This window comes from Muscardinus avellanarius, assembly GCF_963383645.1.
Source record: "Muscardinus avellanarius genome assembly, chromosome: 15".
NCBI classification, from domain to species: Eukaryota; Metazoa; Chordata; class Mammalia; order Rodentia; family Gliridae; genus Muscardinus; species Muscardinus avellanarius.
In genome coordinates, this window is record NC_137801.1 from 84,586,613 (window position 1) to 84,608,618 (window position 22,006).

Here is a 22,006-nt window from a genome sequence, read left to right on the forward strand (position 1 = left end):
CTACCCAACCCCCACCCCGTTCCCTCCCCATCCCTCCTTCCCATGCTTGGCTTAGTGGTTGACATCTAATATTATAGCAATTTATCCAAAATTAACAATGATAATCTCACATAACAGATTTATCTGTTGATATCAAACTTTTGATCACTTAGAGATAACATTTCAGTATTTCTTTTTGCTTTCTTTCTTAACAGAGGATATTTGTTTCTTTTTTTTTTTTAAGGTAAAACTATCGTACATTTTTTTTTCAGAAAAAGTCTATCCTAACATGAAATATGAACTCTAAATACCCAAAACAATCTCGAAAAAGAACAAAGCTAGAAGATGTACATTTTCTTATTTCAAACCTTATAAAGCTACAATAATTGAAACAGTGTAGTACTGCTTTAAAGGCAGATATATAAACCAGTGGAGTAAAATAAAAAGCCTAGAAATAAATTCTTCCATATATGGTCAAGTTATTTTTGACAAAATTTCCAAGAACATTTGGTGGTGGAAATAATAATCTTTTCACTAAATATCGTTGAAAAATAATAATTACATGAAAAGAAAACCATACAATTTAGAAATACAATTTAGAAATAGGTAAAAGACTGAAATAAATAATGAATCTCCAAAAATTTTAACCTATAAACACATGAATATATTCTTCTTTGCTTAGTTGTCTGCTGGATGGAAAATCTTGTTTCTCTGGTTCTGGTGTGTATTACCTATTTCTTCTTTGTAGTTAATCTCTACGAGTATTTTCTCTAGCACATAAATTCCTTCAGTTTCTGTTTGTCATGGAAGCTTCTTATTTCCCCATCTAATTTGATAGAAAGTTTTGCTGGGTAGGAAATTTTTGGCTGGAAGTTGTTTTCTTTCAGAGTTTGGAATATGTTACTCCAAGCCCTTCTGGCTCTCATGACTTGGTTTGGGAAGTCTGGAGTGATTCTAATTGGTTTGCCTCTGAATGTCACTTGGCCCTTTGTTTTTGTTGCCTTTAAGATTCTCTGCTTGGCTTCCACATTGGTCATTTTGACAGTTATGTGGCGTGGGGATCCTCTTCTCTGATCCTCTCTAAAGGGAGTTCTATAAGTTTCCTGGACCTGTGTATCGACCTCTTGCTCTATGCTTGGAAAATTTTCTGCTATTATTTCTTTGAAGAGATTATTGATCCCTTTGGTTTCACCTTCTTTTCCCTCCTCTATTCCGATTATTCTTAGGTTAGCTCTCTTAAAATGGGCCCATATTTCTTCAATGTCAGATTCCTGCTGTTTGAATTTCTTTTCTAAGTTATAAATTATGCATTTGTTTTTGGAGTGATCATCTTCTAGGAGCGAGATTCTATTCTCCGTGTGATCTAATCGATTGTTTATACTTTGAATTGAGGCCTTTACCTCAATGATCACATCCTTTATTTCTTTTAGACTCTCTCTAAATTCTTTTCAAAGGTCCTGTATTATTTCTACAGTTATATTCCTGATTTGATCTTCTGGAGATCTCTGAATATCTGCGTTATCAGGTTCTGATGATATGGGGTTATGGGCATTCATTGCTCTATTGTTGTTCCTCTTTCCCATGATTTCAGAATTTTGTGCCTTCCCTGGGTCACTTCAACTTCACTTAGGGTGCTCTCTACCTCGAGTCTGTGGTAATCTCAGCCACCACTGCTCCTTTACTGGGTTGTTTCGCAAAGTCTCATACCCAGGAAGTTAATCGAGGCTGCGCAAGACCATGGGGGTGCTGGACTGGGCATTTTCCCATGGGGAGCTGCAACTAGGGTGTGGTATCTCTACCACCGCTCCTCCTTCACTGGGTTGGACTGCAAAATCTCAGACCCAGGGAGATTATCAGAGCTGCACAAGTCCCTGGGAGTACAGTACAGAGATTTCTCCTTTAGGGGCCGCAGTTACACTCGTGGTCATTGTGCGCACAGATCTGGAGCCTGTGGTGGGGTGTGGTGAACTTGCTGTTGCTGCTGGCAATATGGCGCTGCTGCCACGCCCTCAGCCATGAGGCTGGCATATTTCTTTTCTGGTTTTGAGTTCCATTCTGAGTCCCTGGAAGGCGTGACGAGCTTGGCCATTGGGAGTTTTAGACGTTCATTGCACTGAAAGAACTGCTGAATTACACCTGAATGATCCGCAGCTGCTCACTTCAGCTCCTTGTTTACCTTTTCTCTCCGGAGCCTGGTGCTATGAGGGAAGATGGCGCCGGCACGGCTCTGCGGCCACATTGCAGGCTTGATTTCTGGTTTCTGGTTGTTCTTCTAGTCTTCTTTTTCTCTGTTCCTTGTGTTTACATTTTTTATTTCTCTGCTGATGCTGCATTCTGGCTATGAGAAGCGCTGATTTTGTGGCAATAGAGATCGAGTTTTAGCAGGACTCGTAAAGGCTGCTTTTCTCGGTTGCCATCTTCCTGGAAGTTTGCAACTGATTTTTGACAAACATACAAAAGGAATGCAGGCGCAATTAGAAAACTGCATGTAAAAACCTGAACCTCAACCTCAGAACTTAGTTGAAATTAACTCTAAATGGACCAGAGACTTAAATTTAAAACATATGAAAAAACCAGGGTTGGCGACCAGCACTTATAGTCTCAGCTACTGTGGAGACAGAAATGGAAGCGACATAGTGAGATCCAGTCTCAAAAAAGATCCCAAGGGCTGGGGATGGTAGAAAGCTTGCCTCACATGAGCGAGACCCTCACCAGCCCCACAAAAATGAGAAGAATATTAAACTTTTTTTAAGGGATGAAATCACTGGGACCCAGGGCGAGGCAGAAAGTTCTTAGACCTGAAACCAGGAGCATGATCTATCAAAAGAAAAACCAAATAAGTCAACTTCATCAAAATCATCAACCTTGGCTCTGGGAAAACCCAGGAAGATGAGGATGGAAAGGCAAGAAATATTTTTGCAAAATATTATTTTTACAGCCTGCAAGAAAATATTTGCAAAAGATAGAGCTGACGAAGGGCTAGTGTCTAGATTGGAGAACAGAAGCTTCGAGCCCAGCAAGACAGAAGCAAATGGTCCAATTAGAAAATAAGCAAACGAAGCCAGGCGCGGTGGCGCACACTTGTAAGCCCAGCACTCGGGAGGCTGAGACCGGAGGATCGTGGTTCGCGGCCAGCCTCAGCTACTTAGTGAAGCCCTCTGCAACTCAGTGAGACTCTGTTTAAAAATAAAGAATAAAAATAGGGCTGGGGGTGTAGCTTGGAGGTAGAATTCCTGGGTTCTATCCCCAGTACCACAAAAAAATGGAAAGAAACAAAAGAAAGAGAAAGAAAGAAAGAAAGAAAGAAGCAAAAATCATAAGTATATGTCTCCTAGGAGATTATATATATACACACATACATACATACAGGAGGATGCACAGCTGTCCAAGAAGCACACGAAAGAATTATCAGCATCATGTGTTACTATGGAAACACCAATCAAAACCACAATGAGATACAACTATGCATCTCTCAATTTGACTACAAATAAGAAAAAAAAAAAAGTGGCAAATACCAAAGCCTGGTAAAGTTGCCAAGAAACTAGGCCACTCTGACACATTGCTGGCCGGCATGCACAATGGCCCCAGTGAACATTTCTTTTAAAACCGAACATACAATTTCCACTCAAACCTGCAGTTGTGCTCTTGGGCATTTATCCCAGAGAAATGAAAATGATGTTCACACACACACACACACACACACACACACACAGCCCATATGTGAACGTTCATAGCAGCTCTGTATGTAATAGCCAAAAGCTGGAATCAGCCCAGATGTTCTTCAACGGGTAACTGGTTAAGCAAACGGCTACATCCACACCCTGGAATACTACGCAGTACGAAAGAGGGACAGCCAATTGATACACACAGCAACTTGGGTGAATCTCCAGGGAATTTTGCAGAGAGGGGAAAAATACCCTCCACTTCCAGTGAGTCATATACTGTATGTATATGATTCCACTTATCAAATATTGTGAAATGACAAAAATGTTTGACATTGGGGGGCAGATTAGTGGTTCCTAGAGATTAGGGACTTGGAGGGGGCAGGAGCAAGAGATGGTGGGATGATCAGAGGTCATCAGGAAGGATCCTGTGGTGATGGAACTGTCCCATATCTTGTCTGCGATGGGGGATTCATGAATCCAAACAAATGATACCTGTGTATAGAAGTACACACACACACACACACACACGCACACGCGCACACACACTAGTTCAAGTAAAGCTTGGGAGATTTGAGTTAGATTGGTTAATTATGTCAATATCTGGGTTGCAATATTATATGATATAGTATCCACATTCTCAGACCTAAATAACTATGGGTTATTCAGAAAAAAATATTTAGATATTCAGAAAAAAAACTGCATCTGTACCATACATATGCAGACTTATTTACATGGCGTTTACATTGTGTTTGGTATTATAAGTGATCTAGAGAAGATTGAAAGCATCTGGGAGGACGTGTCCGAGCTTCTGCAAATGCAATGCCACAGTAAGGGACGTGGGCATCCCCACATGTAGGTACCTGCAGGAGTTCCTGGATCCAGTCTCCCACGGAAACAAGGAAGGGGCGGCTGTGTGGGCCTCCCGGGGCCATCCTGGACAGGACAGGGAAATGAAAGCCCGCGGCTCTTCCTGGAACCCATGCCTCCGTGGGTATCAAGAGATGATGATGCGATCGTCCCTGCAAAACGTTACCATGAGGGGAAGCGGGGAAGTGTGTAAAAGGGACCTCTCAACTCGTTCTTACAGCTGCCTGTAGATCTGCAGTAACCTCAAGAAAAAGATTCAGTTAAAAATAATAAATCAAGCATAATGCTTTAATGCAGAAAAGAAAAAAAAAAAACCAGGGCCGGTCCCATGAAGTTTCCCATTCACTCCTTCCTCAGGTGGTCCAGAGATCTGCACATCTCTCCTCACCATGTTCTCGTCCTCACAGTTGACGCTCCAGTCTTTCTCTGTGTGTGTGTGTGTGTGTGTGTGTTTTGTTTTTTTCAAAGCACTCTTGGCATTCTTGTGCATGCAAAAGGTTGGAATGGCAGTACCGTGGATTTTTTCGTCTGGAACTGCATGCATGACCCGTCTTTATTAATTAATTCATTTATTAATGTATTTATTTTTGTGGGACTCGAGGTGGAACCCAGGGGCTTTTCTACCTCCGGGCTACACTCCCAGACCTGTTTTTTTACACTTTATTTGGAAACAGGGTTTCACTAAGTTGCTGAGAGCCTCACTAAGTAGCTGAGGCTGGCTTCGATCCTGTGCGATCCTCCTGTCTCAGCCTCCCAAGTGCGGGGATTACAAGCGTGCGCCACCACGCCTGGCACCTGATCCGTCTTTAGCCGACCCAGAGTGGGGCTCTTTAGCACAGAGAGACCAGTCACCAAAGGAGGGCTGAGCGCGAGCTCCTGGAAGTCATCAGCCCCAGGTGGGGAGCAGCTGTGTGGGCTCGCTAATGGGTTTTAAGTTTCCCTCTCTCTAAACCCAAAGGGGAGCCCTCCCCCGAGGCCGCAGATGAGCATTTCCAGGGTCCTCCAGAGCTGCACGCCTCGGCCTAGCAGGCATCTCTGTCGTGCAGCAACGGAGGCTAACTTGCAGAACCTCTCACGCTGATATTTATCCAAGGGAGGAGTAGACGTTCAGTTCGGAGGGTGGATTAAAGAGTGTGCTTTGGGCCGGGAGAGTAGCTCAATGGTAGAGCCTTTGCCTGGCATGCTTGAGGTCCTGTTTCTGCCCCAGCACCACACACACACACACACACACACACGCACACGCGCACACACACGCGCATGCATGCAGGTATGCACGCACGCACACACGCATACACAGTGCCTTGCTAGAATCACCAATGGGCGGCCATGGACGACTCCATCACTTCTTAATTGGCCGTGAACTTTGCGTGTGCAGCCTGGACAGGGAGAGGAGATTTCAGAGCAGCCTCACATACTAGACATTGTTGTGACCTTTACTTGGGAAGCCTGGACCCATCGCCTGAGCTGTTGACAGAGCAGCGCTCCGGGTCTCTGAGCTGTGCTCAGCCTGCTCAAGGGCATCTGCCCTCTCTCTCTCTCTCTCTCTCTCTCTCTCTCTCTCCTCTCCTCTCCTCTCCTCTCCTCTCCTCTCCTCTCCTCTCTCTTCTTCCTTTTTGGAGCTTGTGTTAAGGAAAGCAACAGAAATACCAATAAAGAGCATCAGTGGACAGAGGGACATGGACGTGTTGGTGGCAAATGGGGGTGTTTTGGGGGACTTGCCTTGTGTCACACCAAAGGAGCCTGTGATCTAATTAAAACATGTGTACTTGCCGGGCGTGGTGGCACACACTTGTAATCCCGCACTTGGGAGGTGGAGACAGGAGGATCGCGCAGGTTCGAAGCCAGCCTTGCTGGTTTAAGAGACCCTGTTTCCAGATAAAAATATAAAATAGGTCTGGGAGTGTAGCGCGGAGGTAGAAGAGTTTCCATAACCCCAGTACTACTACTACTACTACTACTAATAATAATAATAATAATAATAATAATACCCGTGTAGTCTTGAGTGAGGAGAGCCCCTGCCTCCTCTTTTTGGCTTCTATATCACCCTCCAACATGACAGAATTTCAGATGCTCGGGTCCCTGACCACCTCTCCTCACCCATGAGCAGGGGAGAGGTGCCATCAAGGAACTCCTAGGAAGCCCCCGAGCCAGGGCCCAGGACGCTGCCATCCACCCAGCACCCGCAGAGGCAGCCCAGCAGTGGGCGCACAGCCTTCTACGGGCTGCCTTCTGTTCAGTGGGGCAGGGCGGGGCCTGCACTGGGTCTCAGTGAAAACCAACTGCTCAGGCAGCCTCTGCCTGGACCAAGGAGGGACTAGCCTCTGATTTGAAACCAAATGGAAAGCTTGAGGGAATTTTTTTAAATGAAAATAATCATAAGTGTACAGTACAAGCCACACAAAAAAGACCCTCCTCTGGCCGGGCGTGGTGGCGCACGCTTGTAATCCCCGCGCTTGGGAGGCGGAGACAGGAGGATGGCGCTGGTTTGAAGCCAGCCCCGCTGGCTTAAGAGACCCTGTTTCCAAATAAAAATATAAAATAGGTCTGGGAGTGTAGCCTGGAGGTAGAAGGGTTTCCAGGAACCCCAGTACCACCAAAAATAAAAAAATCCTCCTCTGGCCCCCACCCGGCACAAAAAGTGCCCCCCAGGGGCACGTACCTAGCCCTCTCAGAGAAAACTCAGTGTGCGGGGCAGGGGCTCCCAGCTTCCAGTCTTGCTTAGCCGACAGCTACTAAAACTGAGACTGCCGGGCATGACTGCTGACCTAAAAACTCACTGAAGAATTGGGGCCACCGTATGAAAGGCTTCACTGTTGTCTGGGGGCATTGGGGCAGCAGGTGCATGCGTGTGTGCGAGAACGACAGCGAGAGAAACGGCTCTGCTTAACTCTTTTCTACCCTTGAGGCCAGATCTCTGGTGTCTCTGGTTAACACGCTTCAAGGAAAGCTTTTATTTAATTTTTGGTCATTTTTTATCATTTTCCAAATAGATGAGTCCCAATTCTATTTCACGGAAATGCTGAAATCGAGTGCACAGGGCCTCCTGTTTCTCTTCAGGATATAGGGAAATAAACACTTGCCCTCATCCCCATCAGACACACACACACACACACACACACACACACACACACACACACTCTCTCTCTCTCTCTCTCTCTCTCTCTCTCCCCTCACCCAGCTTTTCAAACTTAGTGCATTAAAGGCTTTAGAAAGCATCTCCTACTGTGCCTTCAACATCCACACTTTTGTTCTTCATCCCTTTGTTCATTGGCCAACTCCTGAGCCCAGGGGGCTGCCTGGGCCCAGAGCCTGTGGAATGCGGCCTCGCTCGACCCCGGGGGCCCGCAGCTGGCCACCAGGCAGAAAATCCCAAGGGCTCATCTTCCAGCCCCGCCCCGGCAGCCTGGCCATTATGGGCACCCTGGCCTGGCCATGAAGCTCCCCTCAGGGATCCCCCTGCCCCAGGAGCAGCCCCGTTTCCTTCTGCGTGTGCAGGCACAGGGGCTAAGGGTAGGAGCTGAGCCTTCCTACGGTCAGGACCCCCCCCCCCAGCAAGGCCTCCATTGAGCCCCAGGGGTCTAACTCTCAGGTCCTAATGAGGTATCTAAGTTGCAACCCGTTTTCTGGCCCTGTCCAGCCTTTGGTTTTCAAAGCTGGTTGAAACTTGTTAAGGTTAAATATATATATAATCAGGCATGGTGGCACACGCTTGTAATCCCAGTATTTGGGAGGCTGAGACAGGAGGATCACGGCTTGAGAACAGCTTCAGCTACTTAGTGAGGCCCTTTGCAACTCAATGAAACCCTATTTCAAAATAAAGAATAAAATAAAATATAGGACTGGTGGTGTGGCTTGGAGGTAGGATGCCCCCGGGTTCCATCCCCAGTACCGAAAAAAATATATATATATGCATGCATTATGCGTTACCTGGTTGTTGTGGGGAAGTAGGCCCCAGACCCCACCCTTGCTGAGCAAGGACTTGAAAGCAGATACTGCCCCTCAGCGCCCTAACGTCCTGGGGAACCGTAGCACTGGTTCAAAGCCCCCCTCCTTGCCCCTCTGCACTGCAGAGACACCTGCGGAGGCCGTGAATCCGGTGGTTTGCCGCCTGCCGGTGAAACCTGACCCTCTCCCCGCAGGCTGAGTTTCCACTCAAGAAGGCAAACGTGGACGACTCAACACTGTCAACACTGGCAGAGGTTCCCCTAGGTCATCATTTTGCAATTAAGTTGTTCATAAAAGCTAATGGGTCAGGATACAGTTAAGTTGGAGAATAGCAACAGACCCAGAGGCAGACGACGACCAAGCCACACTTGGCAGGCGGGTTCTTAAAGTGCATTTCAAGTTTCAAAACTTATGTCTTCGTGCCTCGTGTGTGTATGTATCTATCTGTCTGTACATATGTATGTGTGTGTGTGTGTGTGTGTGTGTGTACACATGTCCTTATAAATATTTATAAAATATACATATTTATAAAAATATTTTTTTCAGTGCTGGGGATGGGGAAAGCCCTCTACACTGAGCTACATTCCCAGCCCCTATGTTATCTTTTTTTTTTATCCTTTTTTAATCATGCGTATCCTAAAAGAAGGGTAGAATAAGTAAAAATCTACTCTGAAGCCAGATCAAGGTCTCCAACTTCTGAATTCTTTTCTTCTTGTCTGTGAAGTGGGTATGAGTTCTTATCTTCTTTCCCAACAGGTTGTTATAAGGATTAAGGGGCAGAAAGTAAAGGGTCCTATGTTTTCTCTAGTACGTGCCATTACAGTTTAAACTGTTAGGGTTTGGGGGAACCGTTCCTGGGGACCTCTGTTAGGCTCCCCAAAACGGTTCCTGTTAACTGTGGGTCCAACTCTTGCTGAAAACCTAAAAGAGTTTATATAACAAAGATAAAAATAAAGACATGGCCAGAAAGAAGTCACCGGAGTTCAAAATACAAAACAGCTTTTTTCGATACAAAGTCCCCCATCTTGCGCTACCACGTAATCCTGTGACCTAGGTGTAAGTCCGCCCCTCGGCTCCCTGCAGGCCTCTTTTGTTATACTTATGGGGATTTCTGGCCTGGCAAAAAACAAAAAAACCTTCCAGCCTAACTGCAGGTATAAGCCTAGGTTTCTTTTGTTAAGACCAGAATGATTCACAAGGTCACGGGCCCCAGTGGTATCTGCTCCCCCTTCACAAAGGTCAATGCCCTCTTCCCATACTCTTGGGGAATTCTTATGCAAACCTGCTTTTTATTTATTTTTTATTTTATTTCATTTTATTCTGGTGGTACTGGGGATGGAACCCTTCTACCTCCGTGCTACATTCCCAGGCCTATTTTTATATATATTTTTTTATTTGGAAACAGGGTCTCTTAAGCCAGCGAGGCCGGCTTCGAACCTACGTGATCCTCCTGTCTCCGCCTCCCAAGCGCGGGGATGACAAGCGTGCGCCGCCACCACGCTGGCCCAGCCAAACCTGTTGTTAGAATGTGAAAGTCCTAGGTCCCAACTCCTCTATCCACTTGCTAATTACTTTTAGTGAGGGCGCTTTGCATTATAACAGCTACTTGAGTGCCTGGCAGTAACCTGGCCCTGACCGCTTTTCTTTTTTATAGATCTGAACTCCACTTTCTGTAACCCAATTTTTGAAATACATATTAATAACCAAACCTTCTTTTTCTAATCTTTTTAGGTCATTTCCTAATACTGGTACACATACAAGCTAGGGAGTAACTGAGACACCAAAGGGACTCCAGATAATGCAGGAGAGACCTCAGAGGAGCCGGGGCGGTGTCTAGGGGAAGAGGAGAGGGAAGAGGGAGGCTCATTCATGGATTTACTACTACTGACTATGTATACATATGTGAAAATACCAATGTCAACCTCAGTACTCTGTATTGGGAAGGAGAGGGACAGGGAGGCGGGGAACCCAGTGCTGTGGGCATGAATGCCACTGTCAACATGATTTACATTATGATGTGAGTCTCTAATGCACCCATAAAAGCATATTTTAAAAAAATAAGGATTAAGGGAAAGCAAGTATAGCATTTAGCGATGAGTAAGTGCTCAGTATATTCTAGTGATTCATGTGATTCATATAATCAAAATTACATAAGGTTTTTTTGTAATCCTAAGGACATATGTCCTTATATGAATATGTATATGTTACCCATTTTTACTTTTTATATTAAAATATTCATGAAGCTAAGGGCATCCTTAGCTAATCGAAACCAAAACGGTTAATTCATATGCTTTGAGAAAGAATGGTAAATATGACCATTCCGTGATTGGTAACTGAGGCGCTTTTGCTCTGAAACCTGACCCTGAACAAGTACGGGCCTTGAGCTAGGTTTTATTACATTTTTCTCCTCTTACCTTTGTAATTGCTTCAAGTTGTTTCTCGGCCCCAAGAGTGATTTGCGAGGGCCGGTGACGGTGCCAGGATGATGTCAATGGAGTCTGGACTAGTGACAAACGATGTCAAAACCTGGGAATGCGAACCCAACCTGTAGTTAAAGACGTGAAATGCCAAAAATGAGTGTTGAGCTCGTACAACTCTCCAAAGACTTCATAGGGGGGTGGGAGAAAGAATTTATTTTTTAAAAAAGAGATAAATTATGTCTTAGTCCTCCCCCTTTTTTAGCCAAAGTGATAACAAGAACTAAAGTAGTATGATTCTCATGCTGGGTCTATTCTGTTCTGCCCTGAGGAAAGTAGACAATTTGCTGATCCCAGAAAATTAATAATAATAATAATAATAATAATAATAATAATAAGCCTTTCTCTGTTGTCCCTAGGGGAGACCCAGAGAGAATCTGACCACAGTTGACCCGGAGTGACTCTAAGTACATGCCTTAGCGAAGGCTATAAGCTCTGGGGACTGGAAAAGGTCTGGGGGTCGTCAAATCCCATTCCTTCCCTTTCGGGGGGCCTCAAGCATCTTGCTTAAGACAGTGTGGCTGGCTTGCTGCAGAGCTAGAGAAGGTCACCGCTTCTCAGGTGCTGGGGGTCCCCAGCCTCTGTCCTGGTCTTCTCTGTCTCCCTCTCTCCTTTCTCAGTTCCCAGCTGACCTTCCCCTGCCCACCCCCTGTGCCTCTTAAACCCTGGCATCCTGGGTTACGCTAGCTGCAGTAGCAGCTACAGGGGACAGCCCGCAGGAACCACAAACATCCTCACGAAACGAACTCTCTCCAGGGCCGTTTCTGTGCCATCTTTTTCCTCTGCCTTGGTGACTCAGACACTAAAGCGGGTCAGGCCACAGAAAGTGGCAGAAGCCCTCGCCGGGACCGGAAGTCCTTCCTTCCTGGCAAAGCCGGCTCTGGCGGCTCCCTGTGGCTGCACTGAAGCCATAGTTTAGCAGAGACCGTGCTTTGATCACAGTCCAAGAAATGTCCCAAAGGCCTGACTCAGAACCGCTCTGAGGAATCAGTGCAGGGGGCAGGGGGCGCGTGGCCGGGCACCCCAGCAGCTGCCCCTCTAGGCCTGCTCCGGCCTCGCCCTCCTGGGTGGCAGATCCTGGCACAGAGAAGGTGGAGCTCTGGTCTACCACTGCCTCACTTTCTAACCCAGCCCAGCGTTGCCTACCAGATACAAGCACGGCTCATCCATCTTCAGCCCTCACGCGGCCAGATCTGCCAAGTCCTCGGGGCGCTGCACTCCTGACTTGGACCTGCGCCAGCACCCCTACCTCATCGCCGATTCTCTTTGTGCCTTCCATAACCCAACTGTGGCGTCTGCCCATCCCCTAACTCAAATATGTTCCCGGGCATCTTGGCTTTGCATGAGGCACCTGCAACTAGGTGATTTTTGAAAAAAAAAAATGCACGCAAGCTCACTAGACCTACTGTGTGATGAGCCATTCTCCTGACCCAGGGCATCCTTGAGTGGGAAGAGACAGACAGCCTCACCGGTCCTGTGAGCCGCCTAAGCTGTCTTTTTCTGGCCAGGTGGAGAAGAGGACTTTGTTATACATGGTCTCATCTCTGTGTGAGGTTGACATATTTTCTCTCTTTCCCACTATTATTTCAATGCCTCAAATCCCCGAGTCGATATTAAAAGCAACAAAGCTCTCCCAGTGAGAATTCCCGCCACACACAGATCCGGAAATGGCAGGGAGTTCCCTCCGTCTTCCTTATAAAGACAAGAAGGGTAATACCACCCTCCTTTCAATTAGCATTGACTGAAACCCATATTCAACACTGACCACATGGCAGAAACATGGGAATTCCATTTAAAACTTCAAACCAAGCCAAGCACAGTGTTGGAGTATGTGAGAGTAAAGAAAACACAGTCCAGCCGGGCGTGGTGGCGCTCGCTTGTAATCCCCGTGCTTGGGAGGCTGAGACAGGAGGATCGCGCAGGTTCGAAGCCAGCCTCAGCTACTGAGTGAGGCTCTCAGCAACTTAGTGAGACCCTGTTTCCAAATAAAGTATAAAATAGGTCTGGGAGTATATCCTAGAGGTAGAAAGCCTGTGGGTTCCACTCACAGTACCACCAAGAAAGAAGGAAAGGAAGGAAGGAAGGATGGATGGATGGATGGATGGATGGATGGATGGATGGGAAGGAGGGAGGGAGGGACAGTCTGACAGCAGGGAATAGGCTTTATTTAGGAATAAAACCTGGAGGAGACATCTGACAGGAAGAGAGTCAGAAACCCTCCTCCCTACAGGTGAGGGGCTTTTTATGGGGCAAGGAAGGGGGGGCACACAGGAGTACTGTGTGAGCCCCTGGTTGGTGTGCTCATGGCCAGGTCACTTCGGGGCAGGGCAGTGGTCAGGGGGCATTTCTCTTTCTTTGGTCCTTTGTTCTTGGTCTTTCTGTGGCAGGACCTCGTGGCCAGACCTCACAGTGCCCACACGCTGTGGTGTGTGCTCTTAAAATCCCAGCTACTGCCGGGCGTGGTGGTGCACGCTTGTAATCCCCGCACTTGGGAGGCAGAGACAGGAGGATCGTGCAGGTTCAAAGCCAGCTGCGCCGGCTTAAGAGACCCTGTTTCCAAATAAAAAAGTATAGCTGGGCGTGGTGGCGCACGCTTGTAATCCCCGTGCTTGGGAGGCAGAGACAGGAGGATCGCGCAGGTTCAAAGCCAGCCGCGCGCGCTGGCTTAGGAGACCCTGTTTCCAAATAAAAATGTAAAAATAGGTCTGGGAGTGTAGCCCAGAGGTAGAAGGGCTTCCAGGAACCCCAGTACCACCAAAAAAAAAAAAAAAAAACAAATAAAAAAGTATAAACTTAGGTCTGGGAGTGTGGCCCAGAAGTAGAGGGGTTTCCAGGAACCCCAGTACCACCAAAAAAAAAAAAAAAAAAAAATCCCAGCTACTCAGGAGGCTGAGGCAGGAGGATCACAAGTTGGAGGCCAGCCTGGGCAACTGAGTGAGACCCTGCCCCAAAATGAATAATAAAAAGAGCTGGGGGCCACCAAGTGAGGTGGCCATGCTCTAACGAATCACCTTCAACCTCACTAAGATGTATAATGACAATGCGTCAACAAAAGTATTTTTAAAAGGGGTGGGGAGCCGGGCGCGGCGGCGTGCGCTTGTCATCCCAGCACTTGGGAGGCCGAGACAGGAGGATTGCGGTTCGCAGCCAGCCTCAGCTACTTAGGCCCTTTGCAACTCAGTGAGAATCTGTTTCAAAATTAAGAATAAAAAATAGGGCTAGGAGTGTAGCTCAGAGGTAGAAAGCCCCTGGAGGGGGCTTTGCAACAAAAGTTATACCCCAAACCATCCCCAGTACTGCAAAAAAAAAAAAAAAGTATTATGGAGAAATGTGTCTCAGATGGGCATCAAATACTCTGTTTTTCATGGCTTGGGTTGGAGAACAGGTGGACACAGTGTCACAGACCTAGAAGAGAGCGCCAGGGGCTTTTGGAGGGCTGGGTGGGCCTGCAGGATCACCCTATATGAGCTAGAAGCCATCTTCCTCCACGGCCCCTCTCCTCCCCGCCCCATCTCCGGTCTGCTTCCTTGACCATGGCCATCTGTTTTGGTGAGATTCTGCCACCTTGCTTTTCTCTGTGTGTGTGTGTGTGTGTATATGTAGCGGACACCATCAGACACGAGGACATGTATTAACTTGGAGTGGACAGAGGTGACACACAGCCACTGCCACAGCCCCATGGCTGGCGGGAAACCCGGGCAGGAGGCGGCCCCACCTCTCACGTGAGGGCAGGCACGTTTCCTGGGGCTGGTGGGAGACCCTGGCCTCCCAGTGTCTCTCATGCCCAGAAATAAAAGAAGAAGAAAAACACTACACGGATAGGTGGAACTGAATCTCTTCTCCATTCTGTGTAACTGTCTCCGCTACAACAGATGAATCCAAGAGGCCAAATGACGCCTCTGTGTCTATTATTAATTTCCGCTTTTCCTGTCCTGTGACGGTGTCTGCTGCGTCCGCTGGCTCGGGGGACATCATCGTTTCTGGATTGATCATCTAGAGGCACTGAAGTCAGGAAGTAATGAGATTTCACGGTCCTCGTCATTTTTTTTCCTTTTCCCACAGGGGCGAGTTATACCCAAGATAACATTCTATCCCTGCTTCTGAAGCGAATAACCTTTAAAATAAATATATGGTTGTCCCAGTTACAGAAATGGATTTTTTAAAAAAATAAACCCAGGCTCATGATGAGCTGCATTTTCACATAGAAACCTGGAGGAGAACTTTGCAATAAAAGTTATACCCAATCCAATAACCTTGCTTTTGCAAAAGAAATTTTGTTCTTGTGCTCAGAGGCAGTTGCCTTATGAAAAATGACTTCCCTGGTACCTGTTCTTTCACAGTGGAGATGCCACCGCGTTTGAAAAGCCTATGGATTATAACAACATGGTCCGACAAGAAGAAACGGTGAGTGTTGACTAAAATCGATGTATTGCAATAGACCCAGAAACTTGGGGGAATTATTTAATTAGCAGCAACTATCTTTCTGTGAGTGACGTTCTTTTTCCGGGTAGCTTTTAACCAGATGCCATTTGCTCTCTCAGGGACACACATGGTCCCCGCCCCCAGGAGCCTACAGTGTAGCTGTGTATTTGCTGTTTAACTATGCTTCTTTAGCTGTCATTTAAAAGGATGTAAGCCGGGCGTGATGGCGCACGCTTGTAATCCCAGCATTGGGGAGGCTGAGACCGGAGGATCGCGGTTCGCGGACAGCCTCCGCTACTTAGTGAGGCCCTCTGCAACTCAGTGAGACCCGGTTTCAAAATAAAGAATAAAAAATAGGGCAGGGGGTGTAGCTCGGAGGTCAAATGCCCCTGGGTTCCCTCCCCAGACCCGCAAAAATAAAAATTAAAAGGATGTACAGGTTGTTGGGGGTGAATTTGCCTCTCTATTACAGTTTCAGCTCTTAGAATCAAAACACCAGAACTACGGAAAGCTAAGCCATGACACTGTGCGTTCAGTTTTACTTTCCTTGGCCACAACGCCACGATCGTACCTTGATCCTGTCCTTGCCTGGGCCGCTCCAACAAACAACCAGAAACCGGGTGGCTCACACGGCACGTGTTCACTTCTCGCAGCTCTGGGGGCCACAAGTCTGAGATCAGGCAGTCAGCTTGGCCGGACACAGAACCTTCCTCTTTGGGGATGCAGACAACTGGCTCCGTGTGCGTCCTCAGGTGGCGGGGAGGGAGCTGGGCTCCTCTGGGCTTCCATGAGGGCACCGATCCCATTTGCGAGGTCCCCACCTCCTGACCTCACGACTCCCCATCACATCAGAACTAAAGCTTCAGCACACAGACCTGCGGGGGGCGGGGGGTTCAAACAGCCTGTCTGTAACACAGCCGTAGCAGACACTGTCTCGCTGGTAAGAATCACTGAATGAACAACTTTTAGTTAGTTAGTTAGTTAGTTATCCATTTGTTTGTGGTACTGGGCATTGAATCTAGGGGCATTCTACCTCTAAGTAACACCCCCCAGCACTTTTTTTGGTGTGTGTGTGTGTGTATATGTGTGGTACTAGGGATAGAACCCAGGGGCGGTCTACTTCCGAACTACACTCCCAGCCCTATTTTTTACTCTTTATTTTGAAACAGGGTCTCACTGAGTAGCTGAGGCTGGCCGCAAACCACGATCCTCCTGTCTCAGCCTCCGGAATGTTAGGATAACAAGCGTGTGCCACCACATCCGGGTCCCTTTGAATTTTTGAAACAGGGTTTTACTAAGTCGCTGCCTCAACACTGACCTCAAACCAGGCATCCATCCTCCTCTCTCAGCCTCCTAAGTACTAAAATTATAGACATGCATCACTGAGCCTGGTTTGGACAGACAACTTTTTAGAAGCATGTAGTTGGGTGTGGAGGCACACGCCTGTAATCCCAGTTTGTAGGGTCAGCCGTAGAAGGGCCCCTTGAAGAGCTCATCTGTTGGAGCTGATGCAATTGAGTCCTGGGGCTGTAATCCCAGAAGTGGATGAGTCCATTGTAATGGGCGTACCTGAGTGGTGCCTGGTAGGTTGGTAGGGTGTAGCCGGAGGTAGGTCCCTGGGGGTGCAGCCTTGGGGATTGTATAAAGGGTTCCTCCTCCTCCTCCTTCTCCTCCTCCTCCTCCTCCTCCTCCTCTTCCTCCTCCTCCTCCTCCCACTCTCTCTTTCTTGTGGCCTCCATGTTGTGAGGAGCGCAGCCCATGTGCTCCCCCTCGGCCTCTGGCGGCCATGCCGGAGATCCATGGTCCCAGGCCTCACATGGACTGAGCCTGAAACCATTAAAAAAAGAATCTTCTTTCTTCTAAATTATGAGGTCAGATCATTAGATTGTGGCTACAAGAATGCTGACAATACATCAGTACTTGGGAGGCTGAGCTAGGATGATCACAGGTTCAAGGCCAACGTGCAGTAACTTAATGAGACCCTGTTTCGAAAATTAAAAAAAAAAAAATAAGCCGATCATGATGGTCCAGGCTCGTAATCCCAGTACTTGGGAGACTGAGACTAGAGGATCGCAGATATAAGGCCAGCCTCAGATATTTAGTGAGGCTTTTCACAACTTAGTGAGACCCTGTCTCAAAATAAAGAATGGGAAAATAGGGCTGAGGGTGTAACTTAGAAGTAGAATGCCCCTGGGTTCAATTTCCAGTACTGCAAAAAGTAAAAAATAAAATAGAGCTGGGGATGTAGCTTAGATGTAGGACACCCCTGGGTTCAATACCAATACTGAAACAAAACAAACGAGAGAAATCCCTATTTTGTGACCAGCACTCCTAACGGAACTGATCAGAGTGTGAAAGAAAAGTTAAAAAAAAAACAAAACAGACAAAACCCAACCGACCACACAGAAATAGCCCCTAGACTTGCATACGACGCAGCTTTGTAGTTGGGGAGCTGCGCTAGACATGGAACGACTGGCACTGTGTTCACTGGGCAGCGAGGCTAAGGGTGGTTTGAGAAATCCAGAGTGGTGGTGGTCAGAGAGGCTGTGGTAGGCCAGTGTGGTTAGGGAGGGCTTCCCGGAGGAGGGGGCCTGTGTTCATTTCCTCCCTCACACATTCAGTGGCTTCCAGCAACACAAATGAATTCTCTTACGGCGCCGGAGGATGCGAGGCCCACAGTGATTCTCACCAGGCTGAGATGGAGGGGTCCCCAGGGCCGTGTTCCTTCCGCAGGTTCTAGGGCAGGACCCATTCCTTGACTTATCTCCTTGGCCCTTGGACTTTTGTCCACCTTTAAGCCAGCAAAGGCAAGCTGAGTCTTCCTCGGGCAGCCATCTTTCCTGTTCTCAGCAGCTGGGAAGGGTTGCCTGATATTAAGAGTCCTGGAGACTGGATGGAGCCACCCTAAGGCAGGATAATCTCCCTAGCTCAAGGCCCTTAACTTACTCACACCTGCAAAGTCTGTGGTGCCATCCACAGGGTCTGGAGTCAAGATGTGGACATCCATGGGGATAATTATATACATTCTGCCTATGATGCTGCCCCTGAGCAGATCCCGGAAGGCACCACTGAGATGTATAGGGACGTCCATCTCGGAAGTGCAACTCGCCTTTGAGCTGGGTGGTGCTGATGGGAGTGGGGAGGCATTGGGGATCCCCGGAGGGCGCTTCTGGGGAGCAGCGCACTTTGGGTGATGAAGCGGACAGCATGCTGATGCTGGGCTGAGGAACTTGGATTTGACCCTAGAGAAGGTAGGACACTGCCCAGGCACCTTTGGAAGGAGAATTACAGGATACATTTGCTTTGGGGGCAGTAATTCTGGGAGCTCTGTGTTTGAGGATGCAGGAAGGACAAAGGCTTCCAGGAGAATTGACAGAGTGACCCAGGAGAGGCAGACAGTGCCTGGCGGAGAGGTAATCGTGGGAAGGTGGCCCCCATGGGATCCCCAGGGCCTGGCGTGTGGTATGCCATGACTGTCGGCAGTATAAGAAGCTAGCCTGGAGTTGGAATTGGGGTTCCTCAGGTCCAGCCGGGCATGGTGGCACGCACTTGTTATCCCAGCATTCAGGAGGCTGAGACGGGAGGATCGTAGTTCACGGCCAGCCTCAGCTGCTGAGTGAGGCCCTTTGCAACTCAGTGAGACCCTGTTTCAAAATAAAGAATAAAAAATAAAGGCTGGGGGTGTATCTCGGAGGTAGAATGCCCCTGGGTTCCATCCCCAGTACCGCAAAAAAAAAAAAAAAGACTCCACAGAGAACCCCAGCAGAAAGACCGCTGCTTTATGGGTGTGGGTATACACCGGGGTCCCTACCTGGTCCCAAAAACATTCAAGAGAAGAGTTTTGTTTTGGTTTTTTTTTTTTGTGGTACTGGGGTTCCTGGAAGCCCATCTACCTCCGGGCTACACTCCCAGACCTATTTTTTTTTTTTTTTTTGAAACAGGTCTCCTAAGCCAGCGCGGCTGGCTTCAAACCGGCCTGATCCTCCTGTCTCTGCCTCCCAAGCTCGGGGATGACAAGCGTGCGCCACCACGCCCGGCTCAAGAGAAGAGTTTTAACCTGGCATCTTTTTTGCAACATCATGTGTGCTGTGTGTATTTCTCCAGGGAGAGGATCAGTTGCTTTCGTCAGATTCTCAAAAAGCTTCAAGACCACAAAAAGCCAAGAAGTGCAAATCTTGGGGCCTATTGTTGGTCGATAATAAGAGGGTGTGGCAGAGGAAGAGGAGGAGGGGGGAGGAGGAAGAGGAGGAGGAGGAGGGGGAGAGGAGGAGCCGGTGGGGCCTGCTGTCTAGCATATGTACCCCGGGTGGGATGGTAGCTGAGCCCTGCTCTTCTGCCTGTAGTTGGCCAGCGGTAGTCAGAGGAGCCACCCTGCCCTCAAGCGCTTTATAGATAGGAACTGCCAGAAACCCACAGAAATTGTTTTGTTAACGAGCATCTTAGTTCCGCCATGGGTACGGGAGAACCGAGAAAGCAGGGATGAAATTGTGGCCTTGAAACTGCATCCTCGCGGGGCAGAACACTGAGTCACAGAGAGAACAGAGTCACAGCCCAACACGGCAGCTCCACAGAGCCACGTCCAATTTAGGGCGTGGTAGCACAGACCTGTGATCCCAGTACTTGAGAAGCTGAGACAGAAAGATCACAGTTCTGAGACCAGCCTCAGCAATTTAGCAAGACTCTTAGTAACCTAGAGAGACCCCGTTTAAAAACAAAAAAATAAAAAGGGTTGCGGGTGTGGCTTGGAGGTAGAATGGCCCTGAGTACAATTCCCAGCACTGCAAATAGAAGGAAGGAAGGAAGGAGGGAGGGAGGGAGGGAAGGAAGGAAGGAAGGAAGGAAGGAGGAAAGGAAGGAGAAAACTGATATCCTTTCTTTACAGAGCGGGTGGTCTTGCCTTCCTCATTCACACGGGATAACAGTGTAAAAAACACACAGAAAAGGCGATTGTGTTATTTGCCGGGTCACCATTTTTCCTTCTTGCCTTCTGAAATTTGTTCTTCCAAAGGAACGTCTGCGACCCCTATTTCCCTTGTTGTCTCTAGCCCCGAGATTTTCCATGCAACTAACCATTTTCATAATCCAGGCACGATGATCCAGACAGGGTACAATTTTATTTTGAGGAACAAAAAATTGTATGGACAAAGATCATAGAAATACATTTGTGACGCTGAATTATTCACAGGCAATGTTTTGACTGCATATGCCCATACAGCTTATCTCAGTGCAACTGTGAGATGTCTGGGTGATATCTTAAGTCCTAACCCTTCCCTAGTGTCCACAGTTCACAGAATTATAGAAAAGGTTAAGGTCAAGCTAGGCATGGTGGTACACGCATATAATTCCAGTACTTGACTGAGACAGGAGGACCGCAGGTTCGTGGCCAGCCTCAGCTACTTAGTGAGGCCTGCTACAACTTAGTGAGACCCTGTTTCAAAATAAAGAATTAAAAAAATGGGCTGGGGGTATAGCTCAGAGGTATAATGCCCCTTGGGTCCCATCCCCAGTGCTGAAAAGAAAGAAAAAGAAAGAAAGAGCCGGGCGTGGTGGGCACGCTTGTAATCCCCGCGCTGGGGAGGCGGAGACAGGAGGATCGCGCAGGTTCGAAGCCAGCCGCGCGCGCTGGCTTAGGAGACCCTGTTTCCAAATAAAAATGTAAAAATAGGTCTGGGAGTGTAGCCCGGAGGTAGAAGGGCTTCCAGGAACCCCAGAACCACCAAAAAACAAAAAAAAAAGAAAGAAAGAGAGAGAGAGAGGGAGGGAGGGAGGGAGGGAGGGAGGAAGGAAGGAAGGAAGGAAGGAAGGAAGGAAGGAAGGAAGTTATTTGGAGAAAGCGTCATTTAGAATCAAATATGAGAGGGAAGTTTTTGGAATCAATATTTTGTCCAGGAGTGTGGATAAGAGAATATTAACTTATATAAAGTTGCAATGTGATTATCACGTGGTTTATATGCCAAAAAAGTGTTTTTTATTTTAAAGAAATAATCCATTGTGTTAATGCTTTCTAGGGTGAAAATCTTTCACCAGTAAAGACAGACTCGGCTGGATCTTCCTTATCTGAATTTAGAAGATGCCCACTGCGGGAGCAAGAACTAGCAAAGAAATACTCCTATAAGATGGTAGGTGCAGCGGGCGCGGTGGGCGCTTGTCTCCCCGCGCTGGGAGGCGGAGACAGGAGGATCGCGCAGGTTCGAAGCCAGCCACACGTGCTGGCTTAGGAGACCCTGTTTCCAAATAAAAGATATAAAATAGGTCTGGGAGTGTAGCTCAGAGGTAGAAGGGCTTCCAGGAACCCCAGTACTGCTAAAAATAAATAAATAAATAAATAAATAAATAAATAAATAAATATCAAGAATAAATGAGACAGTGCTTGGGAGGCGGAGACAGGAGGATCACGCAGGTTCGAAGTCAGCCACGCTGGCTTAAGAGAACCTGTTTCCAAATAAAAGATATAAAATAGGTCTGGGAGTGTAGCCCGGAGGTAGAAGGGCTTCCAGGAACCCCAGTACCGCAAAAAAAAAAAAAAAGGTATGTTTGTCTCAAGGGGGAGACTAGCTTTTGATGCTTGTGATGCCTGGGCGGTATTTTCTGTTTCCTTTGGTCCTGGTTTTGCCATGTGGGGTGATATCGGCCTCCTCACAGATCTATGTG

The 22,006-nt window shown here is 47.6% G+C and overlaps 1 protein-coding gene across 1 annotated transcript in view; it reads left to right on the forward strand.

Moving 5' to 3' along the window:
* The window catches only part of RFX8 (regulatory factor X8), a gene marked incomplete at both ends in the record, with an annotated part of 75,276 nt that overhangs the window by 19,628 nt on the left and 33,642 nt on the right, over window positions 1-22,006 (forward strand). The window contains 9 exons of the mRNA XM_080711425.1: window positions 4,501-4,555; window positions 6,619-6,747; window positions 7,818-8,021; window positions 8,651-8,760; window positions 12,083-12,201; window positions 12,442-12,481; window positions 15,274-15,337; window positions 19,699-19,809; window positions 21,364-21,474. Coding sequence (XP_080567551.1) covers window positions 4,501-4,555; window positions 6,619-6,747; window positions 7,818-8,021; window positions 8,651-8,760; window positions 12,083-12,201; window positions 12,442-12,481; window positions 15,274-15,337; window positions 19,699-19,809; window positions 21,364-21,474 — 943 coding nt within the window. The remainder of the gene's footprint in view (window positions 1-4,500; window positions 4,556-6,618; window positions 6,748-7,817; window positions 8,022-8,650; window positions 8,761-12,082; window positions 12,202-12,441; window positions 12,482-15,273; window positions 15,338-19,698; window positions 19,810-21,363; window positions 21,475-22,006) is intronic.